The sequence below is a fragment of the Notolabrus celidotus genome, chromosome 22 (assembly GCF_009762535.1).
Source record: "Notolabrus celidotus isolate fNotCel1 chromosome 22, fNotCel1.pri, whole genome shotgun sequence".
NCBI classification, from domain to species: domain Eukaryota; kingdom Metazoa; phylum Chordata; class Actinopteri; order Labriformes; family Labridae; genus Notolabrus; species Notolabrus celidotus.
The window spans coordinates 25255224-25277768 of record NC_048293.1 but is presented as its reverse complement, the minus strand read 5'-3'; the positions used below and the strand labels follow the sequence as shown (position 1 = coordinate 25277768).

General features: G+C 39.9%; 1 protein-coding gene across 2 annotated transcripts in view; it reads right to left on the bottom strand.

The window, feature by feature from the left end:
- slc4a11 (solute carrier family 4 member 11) overlaps positions 1-22545 on the bottom strand; it is a 158525-nt gene that overhangs the window by 76202 nt on the left and 59778 nt on the right. For both annotated transcript variants that reach the window (XM_034675881.1, XM_034675882.1), the window contains exon 2: positions 7380-7430. In XM_034675881.1, coding sequence (XP_034531772.1) covers positions 7380-7430 — 51 coding nt within the window. The remainder of the gene's footprint in view (positions 1-7379; positions 7431-22545) is intronic.

The window sequence follows — 22545 nt, the reverse complement described above, 5'->3', positions numbered from 1 at the left end:
GTGAGGCCCCCAAATTCAGTTCATTCAGTTTGTCCTGCATCAGGATCATCTCTCTGTAATTGACATTATTTGAACCTGACCGTGTCGTCGCTTTCGCCTGCGTCCCTCCGTGTTTCAGACTCACCGGCTGGGCTTTGACTTTCAAATCACCTCCAAAGAAAACAACGGCTGCAAAGTCCGAGAGTCAGTGGTGAAGATTTAACATTTTTACTTCTTATTACTGTTTGGTTGGAAATCCCTTTATTACCTACTGTCACACAGCTGTGTTAGATACTTGGTTCTGATTGGTCAATAGCAACAGTCTGATATTTCTCAGTAGCAGACTGTTGCTATAGAGAATACACTCTCTCAGCTACTATGGATGCAAATCAGACTGTGAGTGTAATAGACTACAAACATACTCATTTAAAATCTTTAAAGCCATTTCTAAATCAATGTTTGGTGTAAAATTATTGATGAATTTATTAAGTGGCCGTGTATATGTGGGATATTGTTTGCTGACCTTTTATTTACTGCATTTTCATACCAAGCTATGTTTTTCTCTTCTTTTATATTAAAGGCTCTGTGAGGAGTTTTCATGTGTTGATTCTGGCGACCTCTGTGGACAAACTCAGTACTGTTTTTCAGGGATTAAGACTACATCTCCCATTAGCACCATCATCAACTGTCCTTAAGCCTGATTTATACTTCAGCGTCGAATCCACGGCGTAGCTCCTGTACCTTCAAACTCGTCATAGGTGCGCCAGTTTGGATGCCGGTCAAGGAAGAAAACAGTGAGCCAAAAGTGAAAGTGAAAGTTTGGTAGTGTTTGAGTCCCTCATTGCATGTCCTCTCATCTCTGGGTAACCACGTGGGATCACGTCTCCAGTTCGGACAGGAAGGCTAAAGGCTGATTTATACTTCTGCGTTGAATCGACGGCGTATCCTAAGCTGGAGGTCCGTGCAGCTCCCGTACCTATGCAGAGGCCAACGCACATAGCTGACGTGCACCTCCTCCAAAATGTAACTACGCATAGAATCGACACGGACCGCAAGCCCTGTGATTGGTCCGCTCGGCAGCATTGTATAACTCACATTTACAGCACTTCCGGGATCCCGGCTCATCAGCTGCACATCGGCCTTGTATTTGATCTCCTCCTCTCTCTTCTTCATGTAATCATGTGAAACTAACGTGCTCAGCCTAATCAGCATCCTTATTTACTTTTGTGCATAGCTTTAACACTGCTTGGCAGGACCTGCATCCAAATGGACTTGAAGCACTTTGTGCACTTTGTTACTGTACGTCGCTTTGGATAAAAGAGTCTGCTAAATGACATTGTAACATTGTAAGATAACTTGTCTGTATGATAAACAGTAACATGTATCAGTTGTAGATTAACATCACACGCTCTGAATCGCTGTGGAAAAGTAAACAGAGATCGTAGCGGGGCCGGAAGCAGGCGACACGGACACATCAACGCACAAGTATGTGGTGCTCATGTAGCTGTTAGCTGTTTTAGCTAGCCCTGGTTGTAGAGTTTCTCTGTCTTAAAGAGTACTTCAACAGAGAATGCATATTTGTTTGCTCATCCTGCTCCAGTATCAGTCATGAGGACAAAACATTATGTCTAAAGAAAATGATTGAAGGAATAAAACTTGTCCTGCTTGATAATGAAGTGATGAAAATCGACTCAGCTTTTTCTGCAGAACTCCACCCCGAACTCAAGCACTTCGATTCAATAAGAAGGAATAATCTTGTCCTTGATTATCTCATATCACTCTATAGGTCACGGAGAGGCGTCAGCGTGAGAGTGACACTATTTCAAATCAGTTCAAAACTCCCCACTGTGCCTTTAAACTTTAATGTTATAATAAGACTCAGAACCTGCTTTACTTCACCGTGTCATTTTAATTATAGATTGTATTATTTGTGCATCGGTGAATGCTTCAGTTACCGGACGAGTCGATCCAAAGATGCAACATGTAGAAAAGGAACAGGGGAAGAAGAGGAAGAGAGGAAGAGGGGAAGATGGATATTTGATATGAAAAACACTAAATGATTGATGTGCTTCCTTCAAAGGGGGTGCAGCGATCTGCAGCAGCCTTTCAGGTTTGTTTGGAGCTGTGACACACAAAAACACTTCAGCGTTACAAACAGAAGCGGAGAGAGCATGTTTGCATCTTTAAAGGTGGTTAAAATTTGATGTTCTGTGTGCGGAGAGTTACTCCAAGACGATACACAGCTGCTGTCACCGCGCTGTTCTCCAAGGCTGCAGAGAACCTTTGATTTCATAGAGAGAGAGAGACGGCTCCATTATTGTTCTCTGGTTATTTGTCTACAATATGACAAAGACCTACAGTAAGTGTTTGTTAATAGATAATTGATCATTTCTTCAGTTAGAATAACAAACATTTACTAGTTGTAGCATTTTAGTTGAGAAGTTGAAGATCATTCTAGAAAAAAGGAACATCAAACCAACGCTGGGTAAGTTAGGATGAGCTCTCTGATGTCTATGTTATCTTGTAAAATGAAAAACTATCATGATTAGGAGAGAAAATAATTTATAGTGTTGAAAAAAAGGTCTAATTAGAGCCCAATATGAAAGCTTAGGATATTTAATTTGCAATGATATGAGGCAGAAAAGCAGCAAATGTTCACCTCCGAGAAGCTGGAAAAAAAGAGATTCTAAATAATTATTTGAAATTAATCTTTGCCTGATTTTATCAAATGATATTTAAACACCATCCTTCTTTTTATAACTGGATTTTATTAAATTTTATTGTATTTCATATTTACATTTTTGATATTTAAGAGCTGGAAGAGAGAAACAGCATCTCGTTTTTCCTGTATGTCTCGTATATATAGTGAAAATTGACAATAAAAATGTTTGAATCTTTTTAGAATAGATTTTAAAATCATTTTTATTAGTTCTTAAATCTCTTAATGGTCTTGCTCTTTATTTATCAGATTTGCTTTCATCATGTGAGCCAGTGAGGGCCCTCAGGTCTTCAGGTAGTGGACTTCTAACTGTACCAAAAGCTAGAACAAAGACCCACGGTGAGGCAGCCTTTTATCATCATGGCCCTCAGGTCTGTGGAACACCCTACCTGAAGATCTGAGGGCTGCAGAGCATCAACATTTTTAAAAGCAAACTCAAGACCGACCTTTTTAGTCTTGCTTTTAACTGAGTTCTTATAAAACTTACTTTATTTATTTATTTATTATCTAGTTTAAATTGTAGTCACTTTTAATCTAATTTAATTGTATTAATAAACTAATTAATGTATTAATTTAATAATTCTAAATAATAATAAAGTAAAGCATCTTATTTTCTTCTAATAGTTTAATATTTTAGTGTTTTATTGTCTTAGAAATGTATTTTATTTTGGTGATTTTAATTTCCTGTGTTGAGTTTTAACATCTTATGTTTCCTCCAGTGTTCCTCCTTTAAGATATCATGAGAGCGTTTTCTCAGTTTTCTTTTTATTCTATTAAAATTTTTCATTTATCTACTTATTTTATTTTTATTGTTGCATATATTGTGTTCTTAACCTTAGGATTTGGGATTAAGATCAGGTGGTCTTTTTATTTCTTATTTTCATATATATATATATTTTTATTTATTCTATTTGAAGTTGTTTTTATGTACAGCACTTTGTCTTACAATGTCATTGTATGAAAAGCCCTGTATAAATAAGGCACGGCTAGCTTTACATAACAATCCATTACAGCCACATTAGTGTACTTTAATACTGTAATTTACTCCTCTCAAACTGTTACCCCGAGGTGAGGTGAGTGTAAAAGGAGGCCGTCTCTCACAGCATGGAACCTCTCAGGTCTAAACTTGATGATGACAGCTAAATTACAGGGTTTCCCCACAGTGTTTTAAAACACAGACAGGCCACCTCCACTCATAAAGAAATAATGCACATTCATAAAGCGAGACAAAGACGCTCCGGGGGAAACACTGCGGTACGTGTTGACGAGGCAGATTTGACATTTTAAATGAGTGTGGCTATTGTTCAGAGCGTTATTGGAGGTATGATATGTTAAAGGTGGAACAGGATCTGCTGAGCTGCTGCTTAACAGCTTCCTCAGAGACACCCAGAAGACTCCCACTCAGAGGGCGTCAAATCTGAACGTTAACTTAAATAGAATAACGTGAACATCATCAAATAATGCATTGTGAAGTGGATGCATGGGAAGTTCATATTGGAGTTTGACAGTGTACACACCAATGGGTGGGATATCATCAGCAAGGGGTAGATAATCTCCCTCCTGAAAAGCCCTGCAAGTGGGGTAGTACTTTTCAAAGGTCCTGGGATTTTCAGGGGGCAAGGCCTGTAATCCTGAACGTGTCTGATTGGTAGATTAACCGCAGTGTTTTTATTCTGCCTGCCATCCACAATAACATCACACACAACTGTGATTCACTTGATTTCTCTTTCTTTCATTAGTTTTTATTTCTTCTATCTTTTTTGTATGTGTGTGTACTTTTCAAAAGAAGAAGCTGTGATTCTCTTGATTTAGCAGCTTGTAACAGTAGTCTTCTCTAAACCCACCGTGAATGCGTCTCTCCCAGTGTTACGGTTTTAAAAGAGACCCTGTAAACTGGAGACCTTCAGCTGAACGTGTCAGTGTCTGTGGAGTTTACACAGCTGTTGAAACACAGAGGGAGTTCCTGGGAATGCAAACTAGTTTAGTTTTTATTAAGATTTCAAAATATCCTCATCAGATATTTAATGATCGTCTAAAGACGTTTATGAGGGATGCATCCGGCTGAAAGTCTCCAGTTAACAGGGTCGATGTTTAAACCAAAACACCGGTCGATCTCTGCCATGGCTTTTTGAGTTCAAAAGGATTTTAAAGCCGTGTTGAAACATCTTTGCTACTCGTGCTTATCTCCTCTCACGTGTTGATTCAGTCATTGCTTTTTCCATGTTTTTAACTGCAGGCGCAAAATTTTCACTTTTTTTGCATGTTTTTCTGCTTTTGGAGAACAATTTCAAATTGAGGAAAATAATTTTTTTCGACAGGCCCCGGGTCAACTTTTTCGTCAAATTTTTTTAGTCAAAACTGTTTTTGTGATTATTTTTTTTTTTTTTTTTGTATTTAAAAAAAAAAATTTTTTTCAAGTTTTTTTTTTTCAAAAAAAATTAAAAAAAAACTTTTAAAAATTGTTTTAAAAAAAAAAATCTTTTTTCAAATTTTTTTGTCAATTTTTTTTTTTTTTTTCAAATTTTTCCAAAAACTATTCAGAGTCATTGTTTTTTCCATCTGTGATTCACTTGATTTCTCTTACTTTCATTAGTTTTTATTTGTTCTATCATTTTTGTATGTGTGTGTACTTTTCAAAAGAAGAAGCTGTGATTCTCTTGATTTAGCAGCTTGTAACAGTAGTCTTCTCTCAGCCCACCGTGAATGCATCTCTCGCTGTGTTACGGTTTTTGAAAGTGACCCTGTAAACTGGAGACTTTCATCTGAACGTGTCAGTGTCTGTGGAGTTTACACAGCTGTTGAAACACAGAGGGAGTTCCTGGGAATGCAAACTAGTTTAGTTTTTATTAAGATTTCAAAATATCCTCATCAGATATTTAATGATCGTCTAAACACATTTATGAGGGATGCATCCGGCTGAGAGTCTCCAGTTAACAGGGTCGCTGTTTAAACCAAAACACCGGTTGATCTCTGCCACAGCTTTTTGAGTTCATAAGGATTTTAAAGCCGTGTTGAAACGTCTTTGCTACTCGTGCTTATCTCCTCTCATGTGTTGATTCATTTATTGCTTTTTCCATGTTTTTAACCGCAGGTGCAAAATTTTCACTTTTTTCATGTTTTTCTGCTTTTGGTGGACAATTTCAAATTGAGGAAAATTAATTTTTTCGACAGGCTCCGGGTCAACTTTTTCGTCAAATTTTTTTAGTCAAAAATGTTTTTGTCCATTTTTTCAAATTTTGTATTTTCAAAAAAAAAAAATTTTTTTTTTCAATTTTTTTTTCAAAATTTTTTTTTTAAGTTTTTTTTTTTTCAAAAAAAATTCAAAAAAAAAAATTGTCAATTTTGTTTTTCAAATTTTATATAAAAAAAAATCATTTTTTTTTTGCTCAATTTTTATCAAAACACTGTCTGATCTCTGCCACGGCTTTTTGAGATCAAAAGGATTTTAAAGCCGTGTTGAAACGTCTTTGCTACTCGCGCTTATCTCCTCTCACGTGTTGATTCAGTGAATCCATCTGTGATGAAATATAGCACCATGTAAAACAGCGCCAGCTGAGTCTCTTCATGCTAACAGGCTAACTGATGTGTTGCTCATAATGATACCGGCCTGTCCGTCTGCTTCTATGGTGTCATCTGTGATGAATGACATTCGTCTTTGTTTTACTGCCCTCTACTGGTCTGGTGGTGTAGTGCATTTACTTTTTTTTCTCCATACGTCACTGTTCTGGTTTGCACAATCTACCATGGAATTCAGCCCACGGTTGAAACACAGACAACAATGGGGGCACAGGAACCTTTTAGTTCAGGGTAAAGTAGTTCTGGGGGACTAAAAGACCCTGGAACTCTTGGTCCAAATGCACCTTATGAGAGGTTGTGATCAGATTCTGTCACTAACTGCATGAGCACATTAACAGATGATAATTGACTAGGGTTTATCAGCCTGTGAAGAACATAGTGCACAGAAAGAAGAGGCAAAAGCAGGACAAACAAATATCATTTTTCATGTCATCCTGCTCGCAGCCTCTGGTGTGCACCCAGAGAGCGTTTTGGCTTCCAGTCTGACCCTCACTAATGAACCTTAGAGATGGCGATGCTGAATAGTGCTTACTTGCCAACAGAAATGTAACTGCATTTATATGGTGATAAAAGGTTTCCTAATAAAGACAGTTATGTCGGGCTGCAGCAGGGGGGCCTCCTGTGAATCGGCTGAGTGAATCGGCGTGTTGCAGGAGGGGAATAATTGGCTGGGGGGGAGGCAGGGCGATCCAATGCAAGCGTGTTCGGTCCTGTCTGCTTGTGCTGCTCATACTAATTGGGCGACTCGCCTTGGCTTGAAGGTAATGAAACTGCCGTTATCATAACAGTCGGAGCAAAGTTCATTATTTTTATCCAAATGCACTGGAGTGTGAGAGTGGGAGATTTCTTTCTCCTGCGTCTGTGCCGCAGCTCTAATCTTGAAATCTCATCTTTCACTATGAATGTACTGTACGACTCACATTACTGGCAGAATTAGGATAAAGAAAAATCCCTCTACTTCTTCCCTCATCACGATAAGGGTTCGACTTTTTCCTCAACTCTGTCTGCATCTCAGAGATCTCATATTATAGGTAACTCTTTCGTTCCATGGCTGAAAATGTTGTGTGCATTGCCCTCATGTATCCTGACGGTGGCCTGGACTCACCCATTTCTTGAAAGAAGTATCCATTCTTGGACATCCCAGAGGGAGGCGCCTCTGCAGGAGAGAGCAAAACAAAGAAGGACAGAGATCAGTGAGGTGAAACTAGGCAACAGTTCGAGGTTCTGCAGGGAAAGATTTTCATTTTGTACAGATATTACCATTATGCTAGCATTTTTAAACTCTGATTGTTGCAATGAGAGATGGTTAAAATGCAAATATAGCTTTTATCAGACTGTTAAAGCTCCTGTGGGGAGATTTTTGCAGGTTATGACGGAGACGAAAATGAATACTGATTTCTCGACACAACATACAGAAGCAAACAAGAGCAACAACTAGATGATGGAGTATTTTCATGGCCTACAAACTCTGCAGGGTAGGAGTCAGATGCAAAGATTAACTGCATGATTTTCCACATGTAAGGATTCAGCGTTGCAGTAGTCACTGGTTTGACTTAGCTGCATGTCTCACCCATCTCTCTACTCCCCATGCTTCCTGTCTCTCTTCAGCTGCCTCATAAAAAGTCAAAAGAGCCCTCCAAAAATATCATCTCTGCATGCAAAGGACAAGGTCAGCAAAGACATAAGAGGTACAACTTTGTCCACAGGGGGCGCCAAGATGAACACAAACTTAAAATTCCCTGCAGGAGCTTTAATAATTGCTGATGTTGAAGAGGGATAGAAAGCAGCTCCAGGAATTCTGTGTTTTTAATAAAAGGAGAGGATAAGGCCAAAACAGAAATGCAATAAACCTTTCTTACTTCAATAAATATTTTCCTAATGAGCTGCTGATCTCCGTCTCTAATTAAAAAATCTCCTTCAGAACAGCAGCGTGTTTATTTATTAAAAAAAGGCCCAGTTTACGGGTATATTTCAAAGCTTGTGTATCCATCTTCTCATCCATCCACATAAAGGAGATCTTTAAGAGATTTATACTTCCAGCAATCTTTTCCCTCAGGGTATAAAAGTTCTTGAAAGCTATGCCCTGATATCTGTGCTCTTTCATTTTAGACATATTACAGAATTTAACATTTTCTGTGCAAAATTTAAAAAATCCTCACTTCAAGGGACTTTATTAGCTCGGTCTTTAAAGTAGTTACTCTTCCAACACATGGGAACGATCCAGAAGTTAATGTAAATAATGTTAGGGCTGGACAATACTCAACTCATCCTCCAAATAAAACCCAATAAGCTTTTATTAATCACTAAGTTGTCACCAGTTAATGTGAGGACAGCTGATAGCTAGCCTTGGCTTCATCTGACTGCATGAAAACAGGGTGAAAGCATGACCAACACACCCAGGGCTCCATCCAACTGGCACAATGTGTGCACGTCAAGAGAGAAAATGTTGATTGTTTACTTAGAACAATGCCTCTTATTAACGGTGTTATTTTAAGACTGCTATGATGTGTTTATAGCAAATGTTGTTGTTGCATTTAAAATGAAACTGCAGCCCGAGTTGATTGGTCGAACTTGAGTTAGACAGAATAAAAGCTTACAATAGGATCCCTTTTAAAATAGACCAAAATACAGGACTAGAAACTGAAAAGCACATATACTTTTCAAATCTTAACATTAAAGCTGCAACACACAAACACAAGGCTCAAACCAAGATGTCCACCATCTTTTTTAACATTGAAGTGAGGTTGCTTTGGAGCCAGTTCCACTGATGTCACTTCATCGCAGTGCAAGGTCCAAGGTTAACAAACAAAGAGAAGCCCTTAGAGGTATGTTGTCCAAAGAGGAGCTCTCCAACGAGGAGTTTTAACTGTTTCTAAAGTCTCCATCATCGTAGTCCTCATTTTGCAATTTCATCAGCGAAGGTTACCCAGACACGTGACGATAGGGATGAACCATTTAGACACTGAGTACCTGGTAGGGATGTTCCTAAAGCGACAGGTTTCCTAGTCTAGTAGTTTGCGAGTAAACAATGCCAAATTGGTTTGTTAAGTGTAGCTAACATTAGCAGAGCTAGCACCACCAGCCTTCAGTCCAGGTTAACGTCCACATGTTTGTACCCTGGTTGAGTGGTTACATGCCAGTTTAACCAGATGCAGATACATACAACTTCATCTCCGTTTACTACAATTAAAATAAAGCCAAATATACAAAATGAATTTGTTTAACTGACTGGAAATCCTGGTGCCAGCTAACGAGGATGATGTTTGATCCTTTAGCAGACTAACCATGCACATCCCGAGTACATGGTCCAACGTCTTGCTCTGATCTGATCCGTACTGACAACCTTAATAGGAAAGCTGCCCGACTTTTCTCTCCGTTCATTCCGCCGAAGATTAGAAAATGACATGCGACCAGGTAGAAGAATAATCTGGGAACAGTAATCTATTAGGACTCTATTTAAGGTTTGGCGTGTTGCACATTCCCTTCTAATGGTCCAGATATCAAGATAATGTTCAGAGACATAATGAGCACAAACTGGGCAACCTCAGAGTTCAACAAAGGGAGGAAGAGGAATGCCCTATAGGGGACGAAACCCATTATCCCAACAATGCAACGCCGTCATTCCTGACGTGTTCACTGGATGGGAGAAATGTGAACCAGCAATATGCGTTCTGTTAATCAACAGAGGTCTTGACTTCGCTAATGGATTCAGTGATAATCCAGAGTGATCTCCTCCCTCTTCCAGGAAAGCTATCATCTTGCAATGGTAGGTAAAGCATTTCTAAAATGGTTGATGTCTCATTTTGGAATTGAACTTAATCTAGTGAAGAGCTCCTCTGCAAATAGAAACAGAGGGAATTCATAGTGCAACATTTCAGGGGGTTTGTCACGCAGCCCTGTGGATACATGCAGCACGTGGACGGTGCAGACAGGCAACAGATTCGGACTTAGAAGGTTATTGAGACATTGTGGCTCACGCTGAAGGAGGAGGAGGGATGAGGGAAGGCCTTTATCAACGGACTTGAGCATTAAGACAAAATGTCAAACATCAGGAGTATGGAGATCCCTTTATATATAACGACCACTGTCCTCTGAGACTATTAAAGACAAAAATATACGTTCAAAGTGAGGCCATCGAAATCAGCCTCAATCTGTGCCTTGAAAAGAAATGAAAGTAAACATGTAGGAGGAAAACTTGGTCCAAACATGACTTCTTTCCTCTTCTTGCCGATTCTTCACCGTTTGTTGTTGGAGATGGAGTTTGTCACATCACACTTTCCTTCTGAGAAAGCGAGAAACACTCTGTCCCTGCCTTTTCAGCCCCAAATAAGATGAAATGGATTAAATTGATTTACGAGCTCAAAGCTGTAACCTTCAGGGCCATCGGTCCGACTGGTTACTAATGGAAAAGAGTTTGAAATGTCCGAGACCTTCGCTGAATAAGCCCGAGACATTCTCACTTGTTTATCAGCAGCTTGTTTAAAATACAACCGGGGTGATCTGTGGTCTCTTGTTTTCCTTGAGAACAGGACATCCTTTTTGTTGGAGGTCCCTCTGATCCATCATAAGAGTGAACAGAAGAAAGTCGAAAAAAGTTCCAAAAGTTCTCTGTTTTTCCTGACTTGGCTGCCTGAAATATACAAAAAAACATAAATCTCTTCCCTCTCTCTCTGCCATATATCTTGTTTCCTTGTAATGTCAGTCCTTTTCATTCTCTTTTATCACCAGACTGAGTTAAATACTTGATTTTGATTGGTCGAAACACACAACAACAGTGACTGAGGCCCTGTTTAGACAAGAACAGCCCCATTAGAAACATAAAAAGTCTTCTCTGTGGGATTTAAAAACAATCAGTGTTCGTATCATCACATTGTGAAAACGATGCACATAGGGTTCTGCTAAATCAACTGTAAACGGCGTTCTTCTGAGCAGTGAATGCAACAAATGTAACACGCATGCTAATGAGGCTCAGTTTTTACAGGATCGGCTATTGCTAGCTCACACAGCGACACTAGCGAACCGTTTTCTATTAAATACATTTCTGTGTTAACAGTCTCTCAGGACAATCTGATCACACATGACAGATCAAATCAATCTGTAGAGTTTTGGCACATTTCACCTCTACCTGTTGACACTGTGGCAAAAATGTTAGTGTCTGTCTCAGGCTGGTCTAGAGAGCGGGCACAGATGTGAGAGCAGCCTGAGAAGCCATCATATTGGGGTGGGGGGTGGGGGCGCAGTAAGTGGGTGGGTGGATGGGTGGATGGATTGATGGATGGATGGATGGATGGATGCATGTATTAATTCATAGATGTGTGGATGCATGGATAGATGGATGCATGGATGGATACATGGATGGATGCATGGATGGATGGATGCATGGATGCATGGATGGATGCATGGATGGACGCATGGATGGATGAATGCATGGATGGATAGATGGATGCATGGATGGATACATGGATGGATGCATGGATGGATGCATGGATGGATGCATGGATGGATGCATGGATGGATGAATGGATGGATGGATGCATGGATGGATGCATGGATGGACGGATGCATGGATGGATGCATGGATGGATGCATGGATGGATACATGGATGGATGCATGGATGGATGGATGCATGGATGGATGGATACATGGATGGATGCATGGATGGATGCATGGATGGATGCATGGATGGATGCATGGATGGATGAATGGATGGATGGATGCATGGATGGATGCATGGATGGACGGATGCATGGATGAATGCATGGATGGATAGATGGATACATGGATGGATGCATGGATGGATGGATGCATGGATGAATGCATGGATGGATAGATGGATACATGGATGGATGCATGGATGGATGGATGCATGGATGGATGGATACATGGATGGATGCATGGATGGATGCATGGATGGATGCATGGATGGATGCATGGATGGATGCATGCATGTATAGATAGATAGATAGATAGATAGATAGATAGATAGATAGATAGATAGATAGATAGATAGATAGATAGATAGATAGATAGATAGATAGATAGATAGATAGATAGATAGATAGATAGATAGAGAGCTCTCCCTCTGTGGGATAGGGTTGATTATTCGAATAATCGGCTAATAGATGCCAATGATTATCGAATAGTATTTTGGCTTGAAATGCCCATCCCTAGTTGGCGGTTCGATCCCAGCTCCTGCAGTCACATGCCGATGTGTCCTTGGGCAAGACTCTGTTGTTGAGCGGTGTGTGAATGTGTATGAATGAGATAAGCTAACACTGATGGTCTCTTACTATATAGCAGCAGTAAGTGAATGTGGCTAGTGGTGTAAAAATGCATTGAGTGGTCAGAAAGACTAGAAACGTATCCTGTGTATATATATATATATCTCACCATTATCATCCTGTCTGCAATCCAGGTAACAGCAGCAGAGCTGGTGAGATCATCTCTGATCTGATCTGAGTCACCTAAACAATAAGCTGCAGTAACACTAATGTTAAAGAGGTTGTGACATTTGTCTCACTTCAGTCTGTCACAACACCAGTCGTACTCGGTTTAGCCGGGAAACATTTCCAACACGATCCTAAAGTGAAGGCTGTCACGGTGATATAAAGGCTGCAGCAGCGTGAGGAGAATTAAACTGTGAGAGATGAAATGTACTTCATGTTCAGCCTTATTAAGACTAGCTGCAGAAAACGTATCGCTCAGTTATCATCTCTTATGCACCAGTTTAATAAAAACCCACCAAATACAGAGTGAGACATTTTTTACAGCGAGGTGCTGCCGAGGCGTTTCTTCTGATGTCGGATCAGTCGATCAAAATATTTTGTTCTCCTCGCAGGGTGAGCCAAGTGTCAGGAGGAAAAACAAACATGTGAGGACTAAATAACAAAGGGGACTGCTGCTAACGGATACTTTAATTATGAATACATTACCACCCATGATGATGTAACCAATATATTATTGAACATTTTGGTGGCTAATTTTGATGAGTAATCGTGGCACCTCTATAAATGTTGGGCTCTCATTTAACCAGGACTTGCTCTGATATCTCCTGTTATTTCTCAGTTAACATCCATTAAAATAATGTGGATTTTAAAGTGTACTGCATCAAAATACATCTTTCTAATTTACCATGTATGAGGAAGAAAGGCAGTAAATACTGACATTTGAGATGGTGACTTACACTTTTATGTAATGATCTTAATTATTGGAGATCCATTATCTGTCGCTCGACTAATTGCATGATCTAAAAATGATTCAGAGTCTAATAATAATCAGAGCACTACTTCTTCGCTCTGTTCTCAATGTTCATTCATGACTTTCCAGCAAAACACTCGACGGCATGTGAGCAAATAGGAGGGAAATTAAGAGTCACAACTTAAAGCCTCACTGGGCATTGCAAAATAGGCCATGGAAATCTCTGTTCTTATTCATTATTCATGAGGGAATGTATCAGGAAATTCATCAAAGTTCATGTATTCTGACTGTTAGAAAGCAGCACACACCACCAGCAGTGTCTGCTCTCCAAAGAATCCACTGTGGCCAGAGCTGGAACGGATGCACTGGTTTATCATCAATTATTGGGAGTTATTATCCAAACACGGATTAATTGTGAAGTCTGTAAAGCATACGGAACAGTGATGATGCAACTTCCTGGAGACTAAGGGGATTCAATTTGTCCACGACACGACAAAAAGATCTCAAATTAAAGAGTCTGCATCCTTCTGATGTTTTGATTTGAGACTTAAAATGTCACAATAGACCAATTATTATTGAGTTTCCAGTTTGGTTACAGTGATTAGTTCATGTTCAATCAACTCAGTCAGTTATTGATTACTGTGGAGGTCCGAATAAATCCATAAACATTTATGTAAGAGCCACTTGAGGACAAAGAGACGCTATTATGACAGACAGATACCCCTTAAGGTTACATCATTGATTTGAGATATCACTGTTGGAATTATTACTTAGTGGTTATATACTTGTACAACCTGAAACAAGACACTGTGACCTTGCCTTGAGTAACATGTCTGATCTCCCTTCCCTCAGTCTCAGACAAATCTCAGCCCTCTATCCATCCCACAGGTCATGAGAACTAAAAAAACAAGAGGTGATCCAACCTCAGTTGTTTTCGCCGTAAACCTCTGAAATCCTGTTCCCAATCAATCTGATTTGTTCACATTATTCGGGCTGTTTTAAGCTGCTTATATATCAACTTTTTTTTTTTTGAAGATCAGCATCCCTGTCTTGTGTTTTTGGTTTATTTGAGTTTGTTCTGTCCTTCATTGTGGTGTGTTTTATATTTGGAAGGACACCTACTGAAATGAAATAGCTTGAACTAATATTCTATTTACTTTGTTTGAAGGATGCTGAAAGTTAGCTTCATAGTACCACCATTTTTGGCCCAAATGTACGACATTCTTTAGGGACAGGCATCACATCAACATTTACCTTTTTGTGCCATAGTGTGAACGTAACAGGAAGTCAGTCATTTTGAATTTATTTGAACTTTTGGTGTTTTTTTGGCTTTTTAAAGTTGTATTTTCTGGCTTTCTTGCCTTTATTTGATAGGACAGCTGTAGAGAGACAGGACATGTGGGGAGTAGAGAGCGGGGGTAGACATGCAGCCAATGGTCACGGCTGGGAGTTGAACCGGCGACCTCTGCGACAAGGACTATAGCCTCTGTATGTGAGGCACTTAGACCACTAGGCCTCCGGCGCCACATTTTTTGGCTTTCTAACAGAGGTCACATGATTCAACAAACTACTCCTGGTGCTTCATCTGATCTATATCAAGCTTTGTCAACAAATTAAAGACATTATGGCTCTTTAATTACACACTCTGACACCATATATCTCAGCTGGTTAAGAGATGGTGAATGTCTCTGCTGCACTGATTACCCTCCTCTTAAAATCAGCACTAGAACTCCCCTCAGTTATCACTTGACTTGTCCTACTTTTGAGCTACTTGCTCCAGTCGATCACTGTGTCTCTCCATCCTTCATCCTCCCTGGTGCTGTGGTTGTGAGTGACAGCTGGCCTTGGTCTCAGCAGATGTGTGTCTAACATGAGTCTGGTCCTGCTGGAGGTTTCTGCCTGTTAAAGGAAGTTTGTCCTTGCCACTGTAACTTGCTAAATGCTGCAAAGTGCTCTGCTCATGGTGGATTAAGATGGGATCAGACTGAGTCCTGTCTGTAAGATGGGACTGGATCTTCTCCTGTCTTGATGTTGGGTCTTTGTTAATATAACAGAGGACGGTCTAGACCTGCTCTGTTTGGAAAGGGTCTTGAATTAAAATTTGTTGTGATTTGGCGCTATATAAATAAAGATTGAGTGACTGATGCAGGGAACAATGTTGTGAACAATGACTAAGATTTAATTACTAAACCCTGAATGTAGGACAATCCTACTCAAATGTATGTAAAGAATAAAGTCTGATTAAGGTCAGTGTAAAACCCATTTTGACATTTCTCCAAAGTGCTAAATGAAGCAATCATTTCTTGTTTACTAATGTACAACAGTGTTGAAAAGTTGGCACAGGAATAGTTACATAAACATTATTTTTTTAGTCTGCAGAGCTCAGAGATGTGAGAAAATCATTGAACAAAAGCAAACCCGCCCGTGTCCCGCAGCGGCTCTTCAATCGGACTGCTTATTTATTTATGTAGCACATCATGCCGACTTCCTGAGGACGCTGCGCTCCTCTGAACTGTCTAAGTCTGAGTGCTGTGATCAGAAGCTGCTAGCATCATGAAGACTCATGTGCTCTGCTTGTATTGAGCTGTTTGGCACTGACAGATGCGGAGAGAGATTTAGAAGGATTGGGGGGAATGCATGTTGGCCATGTACTGGCTTTGTCAGATCAATATAAATACAGCGGGAAGCGTCCTCTGATGTGAGGCAACAAGCTTCACTTTAAGACCAAATAAAAAAGCTTTGTTACAAATTTCAGCACGCAAATAAGTAACTCTAACTCAGGGGAAATAAACAACAGCAGGAAGTTTTATTGTCTGGGGGTGAGTCACCTGGTACATCCTTTGTGTTTAGACAATAAACTCCTAAATTAGACTGAAATCTTCATCTCCAGATGTTAAACGAGATGTGGCTGAGGCCGCAGGATTTGTTTTTGTTATGAGTTAATAAAACCTACCGAACAACCATGCAGATGAAAAGAAGAGCTGATTATGGACTTTTACACACAGTCTTATAGAGACAGCCTCATTAAGGCTAGTCTGTTGTGAAATCAGAAGCAGATTGAGTTGAATTGTGCAAATTGAGGCAGGATGGCGACCAAAGAGTGGACAAATACCACCAAGGTATCAGGGGAAGTGTTGACGGGACGTATTACTTATTGTAAATGAGAACGTATTCTTTTACATTCTCATCTCTTTAAACAATTCACTTTAAATTCAAAGAGATATTGAGACTTATAAAAGTAAACTTAACATGCATTAATTCAGTCTGGCTTTTATGTTATAATAATAATAATAAAGTTTATTTATAAAGCACTTATCAAAACAGATGTTACAAAGTGCTTTACATCATAAAAACCCACAATAATAAATAAATAAATAAATTAATAAATAAAAGAAAAAAGAAAAACAGAGCATGGGACAACATATAGAGCTAGCAAGACAATTTAAGAGGAGGACTTAATACTTTTGTTACTAACTTTTTAATATTATATTGATTTTAATGTTGTTTTATTATTTTATTAATTTTAACTATTTATTTTATTTGTATTTATTTATTCTTTTTATATCTACTCAGTTTTAATGACTTTTTTTAGCCTTCATTTTATTTCCAACTCTTATCCTTACCCTTTTTAATTTATTTATTTTAACTATCTATATTCTTAATATTAATTTGATGCTTTTACTCATTTTAATTCTACATATTGTACTGTTGTCGGTGTGCATTAGTCTCTATTTTAAAACCCATTTTTGTTTTTTAATATGTCTTGCCATTATTCTATTTCTACTTTTTTCTTGTTTTCAATCACTGTAAAGCACTTTTGGTTGCATTTGACTTGTTTGAAAGGCGCTACATTAATAAAGCTTGATCCATGATCGATTGAAAGTAGTCCTGTTGATTGATGTCTACCCTTTGGAACCCTGGTAACTCAAATGAGGCGTTTGCAAATGAGGATCTGGGATATGTGTGGAAGGAGAGGAGACAAGTTAAGAAAGAAAACTGTCTTCTTTCATTGGTTTGTTTGAGTTTGTCCTTGCCTCGGATTGCATAGTGGCACAGTGGTTAACGCTGTTGCTTATCTCGGTCAAGACAAAGATCATCATCATGTGAGAGGCATCTTAGGACCTGCTGCAGGTCAAATGATGTATTGTGCTTTAGCGTTTCCTCTTCAGTGAATCTGCATCCGAGTGAGAAAAAAGACTCTTTGTTAGCAAACCCAGATTAACAGATTACTTCTTACTGGTGACACCTTGTTTCCTCATGCCATGATGCTTACTCTAAATAAACTGACATTCCTGTCCAGTTTCCTCGTTACCTGAGACTTTTCTCTCCACCTTCCTTGATCATTATCAGGCAGTGCATTCATCTTAGGATCTAAGCTAAATCAGACAATGTACTGAAGCGAACCAACGCCCTGTGCTGAGTGTTCTTATTGCACATGCATGCAGAGTAGTTGTTTCATTCTAAGCCCATCTATGAGGAAGTGACAGATACAGATCTTGCACGTCAAACCACATGTTCTAAGAATAAATATCTTTGCATAGCTTGCTCTTCGTCTCAAGTGTCGTTTGCCCTTGTTAGTTTTTCTTCTATCTTAAGACCAAATTTCCTTTTACTCACATTTATCTCTTCCTCTCTCGGTTTGCGAATCGTACACTGCTGCAAATTCTACAGTAAACTTCATGGATTGTCTTGTGAACAAGTAAAAGCTAAAGCTGCTGAAACAGAAATGTATTTCAGTGTGAATCTACAGAAAATGATGGTACATATTTTCTGTCTCAAGACTAACAGAGTGAGAGCTGTTAGCCTGCAAAAGGTTTCACATCTCTCCTCCATCGCCTTTGAGTTTGACAAAGAAGCCCTGAACTTTGGCGGAGGAATGCGTAGGAAGAAAACTTCTTCTTGCTCACTGTGTCTGTTTTAATGCATCCATACAATACAGGCTGACTCAAGTTAAAGAAAGTGTGTGTGTGTGTGTGTGTGTGTGTGTGTGTGTGTGTGTGTTTGTCGTTTCAGCATTGCTCAACATAAACACAGAGGAGATATCTGTCAGGCAGTCAAGTTTACGTGTCACAAAGCCACAAGCGGCTCAACATCTGCCCCGCTCATCACAAGATGCCGTGTCAGTGCACGCCACACAACGCTCGTCTTCTTCCTGATAAAGTCGAATCCTCGTCTGATAGCGGCGATCTGCAGCTCAAGATTGCAGGAAGCTGCTGGTTTCTGCGTCAGTGTAAGGACAAGAAAGAAGCGACGCAGCGAGTAACAGCTGTCTGACTGAGACAGACGGTGGGGCCTCTGCAGTGAAAATGTTACCTGAGATAGTTGTGTGATTTCTGTCTTTTGGAACCACAAATATCCCCGTGGGCTACGATTCAAACACCAGCCGACCTTCTTCTGTGCTTTGAAATCTTTTTTTGATCCTTCTGTTCTCACACGGGAGGAAAAACTGTGAAGGGAACACGACTTTGCACGGCCCATAAGAGGGAGAGAAAAAACATCTGCACCAGAGTACGTTCAGGGAGAGTCTGAGTGATCTGGATGCTGCAGGCTAAGATCGAGATGAAGCCCCGTAGGTGTGCGTGCGCCCACATTAAGTATGATTTACCACCTCTCCTTATACCAAGTCACAGAGCGCCGGTACTGCAAAACACTGCAGGAGCACCAGGTCCTCACTGCCAGGCAGACTGTCATGCAGAGAGGGAACTGTTTACAGGAAACACTAAGAAACATGGAGCTCATTTCAAAGATAATAAGAACAGAAAACTGTATCATAGCATATTTTATACTCTTTATTTCCTAAAAATGATGCAATCACAAGTCTCTGCTCGGCTCACAGGAGCATGTGTTGTAAATTTTTCTGGCCCGAGGCATAAACTCACTCCTGGTGCAGCGTGCCTCCATCAGAGACTCGAGCAAGATGGGTAGGGGTGAAGTCAGGGTCGAGGTTTTATCAATATCCATCAGCTCTAAACCTTTAACAGCAGGTACGATAAAGTGGATTTGGAGGAGAAAGAACTACATCTCTTAAATTCTCCAGGACTAACACACATGATTTAAACATAGGTTACACATGTATTCAAATGGAAACTGTGTATGTTGACAACATATACTATGCTAGCTTACATGTAGAATGCATCTCTAATATTTTCCATGTTGTCTCCACTGATAAATATCTGCAGGATATAGAGTTTCTGAGATGATAACCAATGATAACCTGCTCCTGATAGTAGATACTGATATGATTATGTTTAGTTTTTGACAGCTTTAGAATTTTAAATTTGTACTTTATGTAGTTTGTAAAAACTGGATCATCAGGCGCTGTGGATTCACGGATTTAGTCATTTATTGTTTTAGCTTTTGTGTTGCCGCTGCTGAACTTTCTGCACATGACAAATGCGCAGATGAAAAACTAGATGAATTTTTGTCTACTTTACTTGTGGTACATGTTTTGCAGGTTGCAATCTTGGTATCAACCTCTGAAACCATGAAAATATACATGTACATGTACACTGGTGACGCCATTTTACCAAGCAGCAACCTCCAGCTGCGAGAATTGAAGCCGGAAGTGTTAAAAACTGCAGTTCCTTGAATGTCCACTTGAGGCTGGCTCTGGAAGTACCAGAAACCACATACACACCCATTCAAAGAAGCAGATCTTTACAGCAGAAATAAACATGTTTACAGCCTGTTACAAAAAACGAGTGTAGTCTGGATAGCTCATTTCTTGATCAGCACACACTGTACGGGGGGTGTATTTTTTTCATAACACGGCAGTTTCGAAGATATTAAGATAACAAGTCTTCCATTATGAGAGGCACAGCTGACTTGATTGACAGGCGGGAACACTGTAGCTGTTGGCTAGGAGGCTCAAAGCCCGCCTCTTTACGTCACACAAGCTCGACAGCAGTTATGTTGAGTTCAACATTTCCAATATGGCTGCCGCCAATGATTGGCTTCAAAACAGCGCTTCAGAAACAGATGGGTGACATCACGGATGCTACGTCCATTATTGATACAGTCTATGCATTTTACTCCCATCCCCTGGTCTTGGCTGCTCTTGTTCTTCTCTGTTTGTAATGAAAGTTTGCAAACCACCACCTAGGGCTTGCTAATAAGTCTATGAAAGCTAATTTTAACAGTTATCAGAATCATAAATAAGAATACAATATTTCCATCATTTGTTGCTAATTGATCTGAAAGATATTAAATATATCGTGCATCCCTATCTAAAGATATCTTGAGGCTTATATTTATCTAAACACAATTTCATTGCAAACACTGCGAGAACGCAACGGTCCATAACTATTATAATTTACACAATATGAAGTTATATGAATTAGTGTAGGGATAAGGCTGCTGAGATTTTCTCAATTTTAATATTGAGGATAAAAATACTACAGCACTCCTTATGACGATGTAAATCTTTCAAACAGGGGCGCTGATGGCCTTGTGGTTTAAGCATGCGCCCCATGTACAGAGGTGATAGTCCGTGTTGCAGCAGTCGCTGGTTCAATCACAATTTGCTGCATGTCCTCCCCCACCCTCTACTCCCCACATTTCCTGTCTGTGTTCAGATTTCCTATCCAGTAAGTATAAAATAAGAAGATGAACCATATGAAGACCATTTTGTGTCTCAATAAGGAGAACAGGAGTATGTAAGATGGTTTTCAGTGGTGTTCCATACTCCTCAGAATGTTCTTATCAATAAATGATGTTCCTAAAGTTGGAGGATTGGAGTAAAGGCACAGGATGTTTTGTTCCTGATATGTTAGCTTAAGATAAATCAGTAATGGATAAATGATGCATAAAGATCTGTACCCAAGCTGTTCTACCTTTGTTTCATTATGAAGTGTTTCTTAAAGTCTGTAGATGTAACACACCTCACATTCCTGCTGTTGTCTGATGGCTTCAGATTCTTTAATCAGGTGAAAGGTGGAGGCGTTATCATCCTTCTACGAGCAGGTATGGATCATTTTATCAGGAAGAAACACTCATCGTTCTAACCCAGTGCAGACTCTGCCCTGATTCTTTAAGAGAGGTGTTTTGTCGTGTATTTAAAAACCTCCAAGACAACAGGAAGTTAACTTATACGACCCTCTGTGTGTGTAAACCAGTCAGGTTGAAACCGAGCCAATCGCCCTCCCAATGCAAGTGGGGATATAATGCCGGACAGCCCACAGCAGGTACATGCAAAACAGATGCCCGAGCCCCCAGGAGGGACAAACCTGGAATTTAAGGGAGAGGTGAGACTGAGAAGTGAAGAGGGCAGAAGATTAAAAAGCACCCCTGCTGTGTTTGTGGGAGAATCTAGGAGGGTTTGGGCCGGCGGCGTGGAGGGGGCCGGGCCTTTGGTTGGCTAATTGTGCCCGCAGGCTCTTTTGGCGCTCGTTGTCTCTGGAGCTGTGGTCGTTTGGAGAGCGCAGGCGGAGAGGGAATTCCTTCTCCGCGCTCTGCTCAGTGCTGCTCTGTTTGCTCGTATACACATCTTAAACAGCAGGCCGACATTTAGCCTTCGTTTTATTCTGAAGGAATTTCAAAGAAGTTCAGCCAGCATGCTAATCACACACACATTGTAAAATGCTAATTTACAGTATGTGTTCACATGGCATTTCCAAAGAGGCAAAGGGGCAGACTGGAGCCTGGAGTGAGGTGATAGGGCACATCTACATATTTCGGTTTCCCAGAGCTTAAGAGGCATGGGAACATTTCTTTTTCATGCATTTCTGGATGTCAATAATGCAAGCTACCATTTATGAAGACGTTTGTTTTTCAAGACAGAGGTTTGGGGAAATGTCGGCAAGAGTTTGGATGGAAAATCAATAAAAGTGATGCCTGTCTCCTGACCGGACAAATATCAACTGAACAAGGATTATCACTTCGCAGTTAGACGAGCAGCATCCAACACAATAACAATATAACTGTAGCCAGGTAGACGGACATGCTGTATGCCTATGAGGACTATATCTAAAAGAGTTACACTACCAGTCAAAAGTTTGGACACACCTTCTCATTCAATGGTTTTTATTTATTTTATTTATTTTCAACATTGTAGATTAAAACTGAAGACATCAAA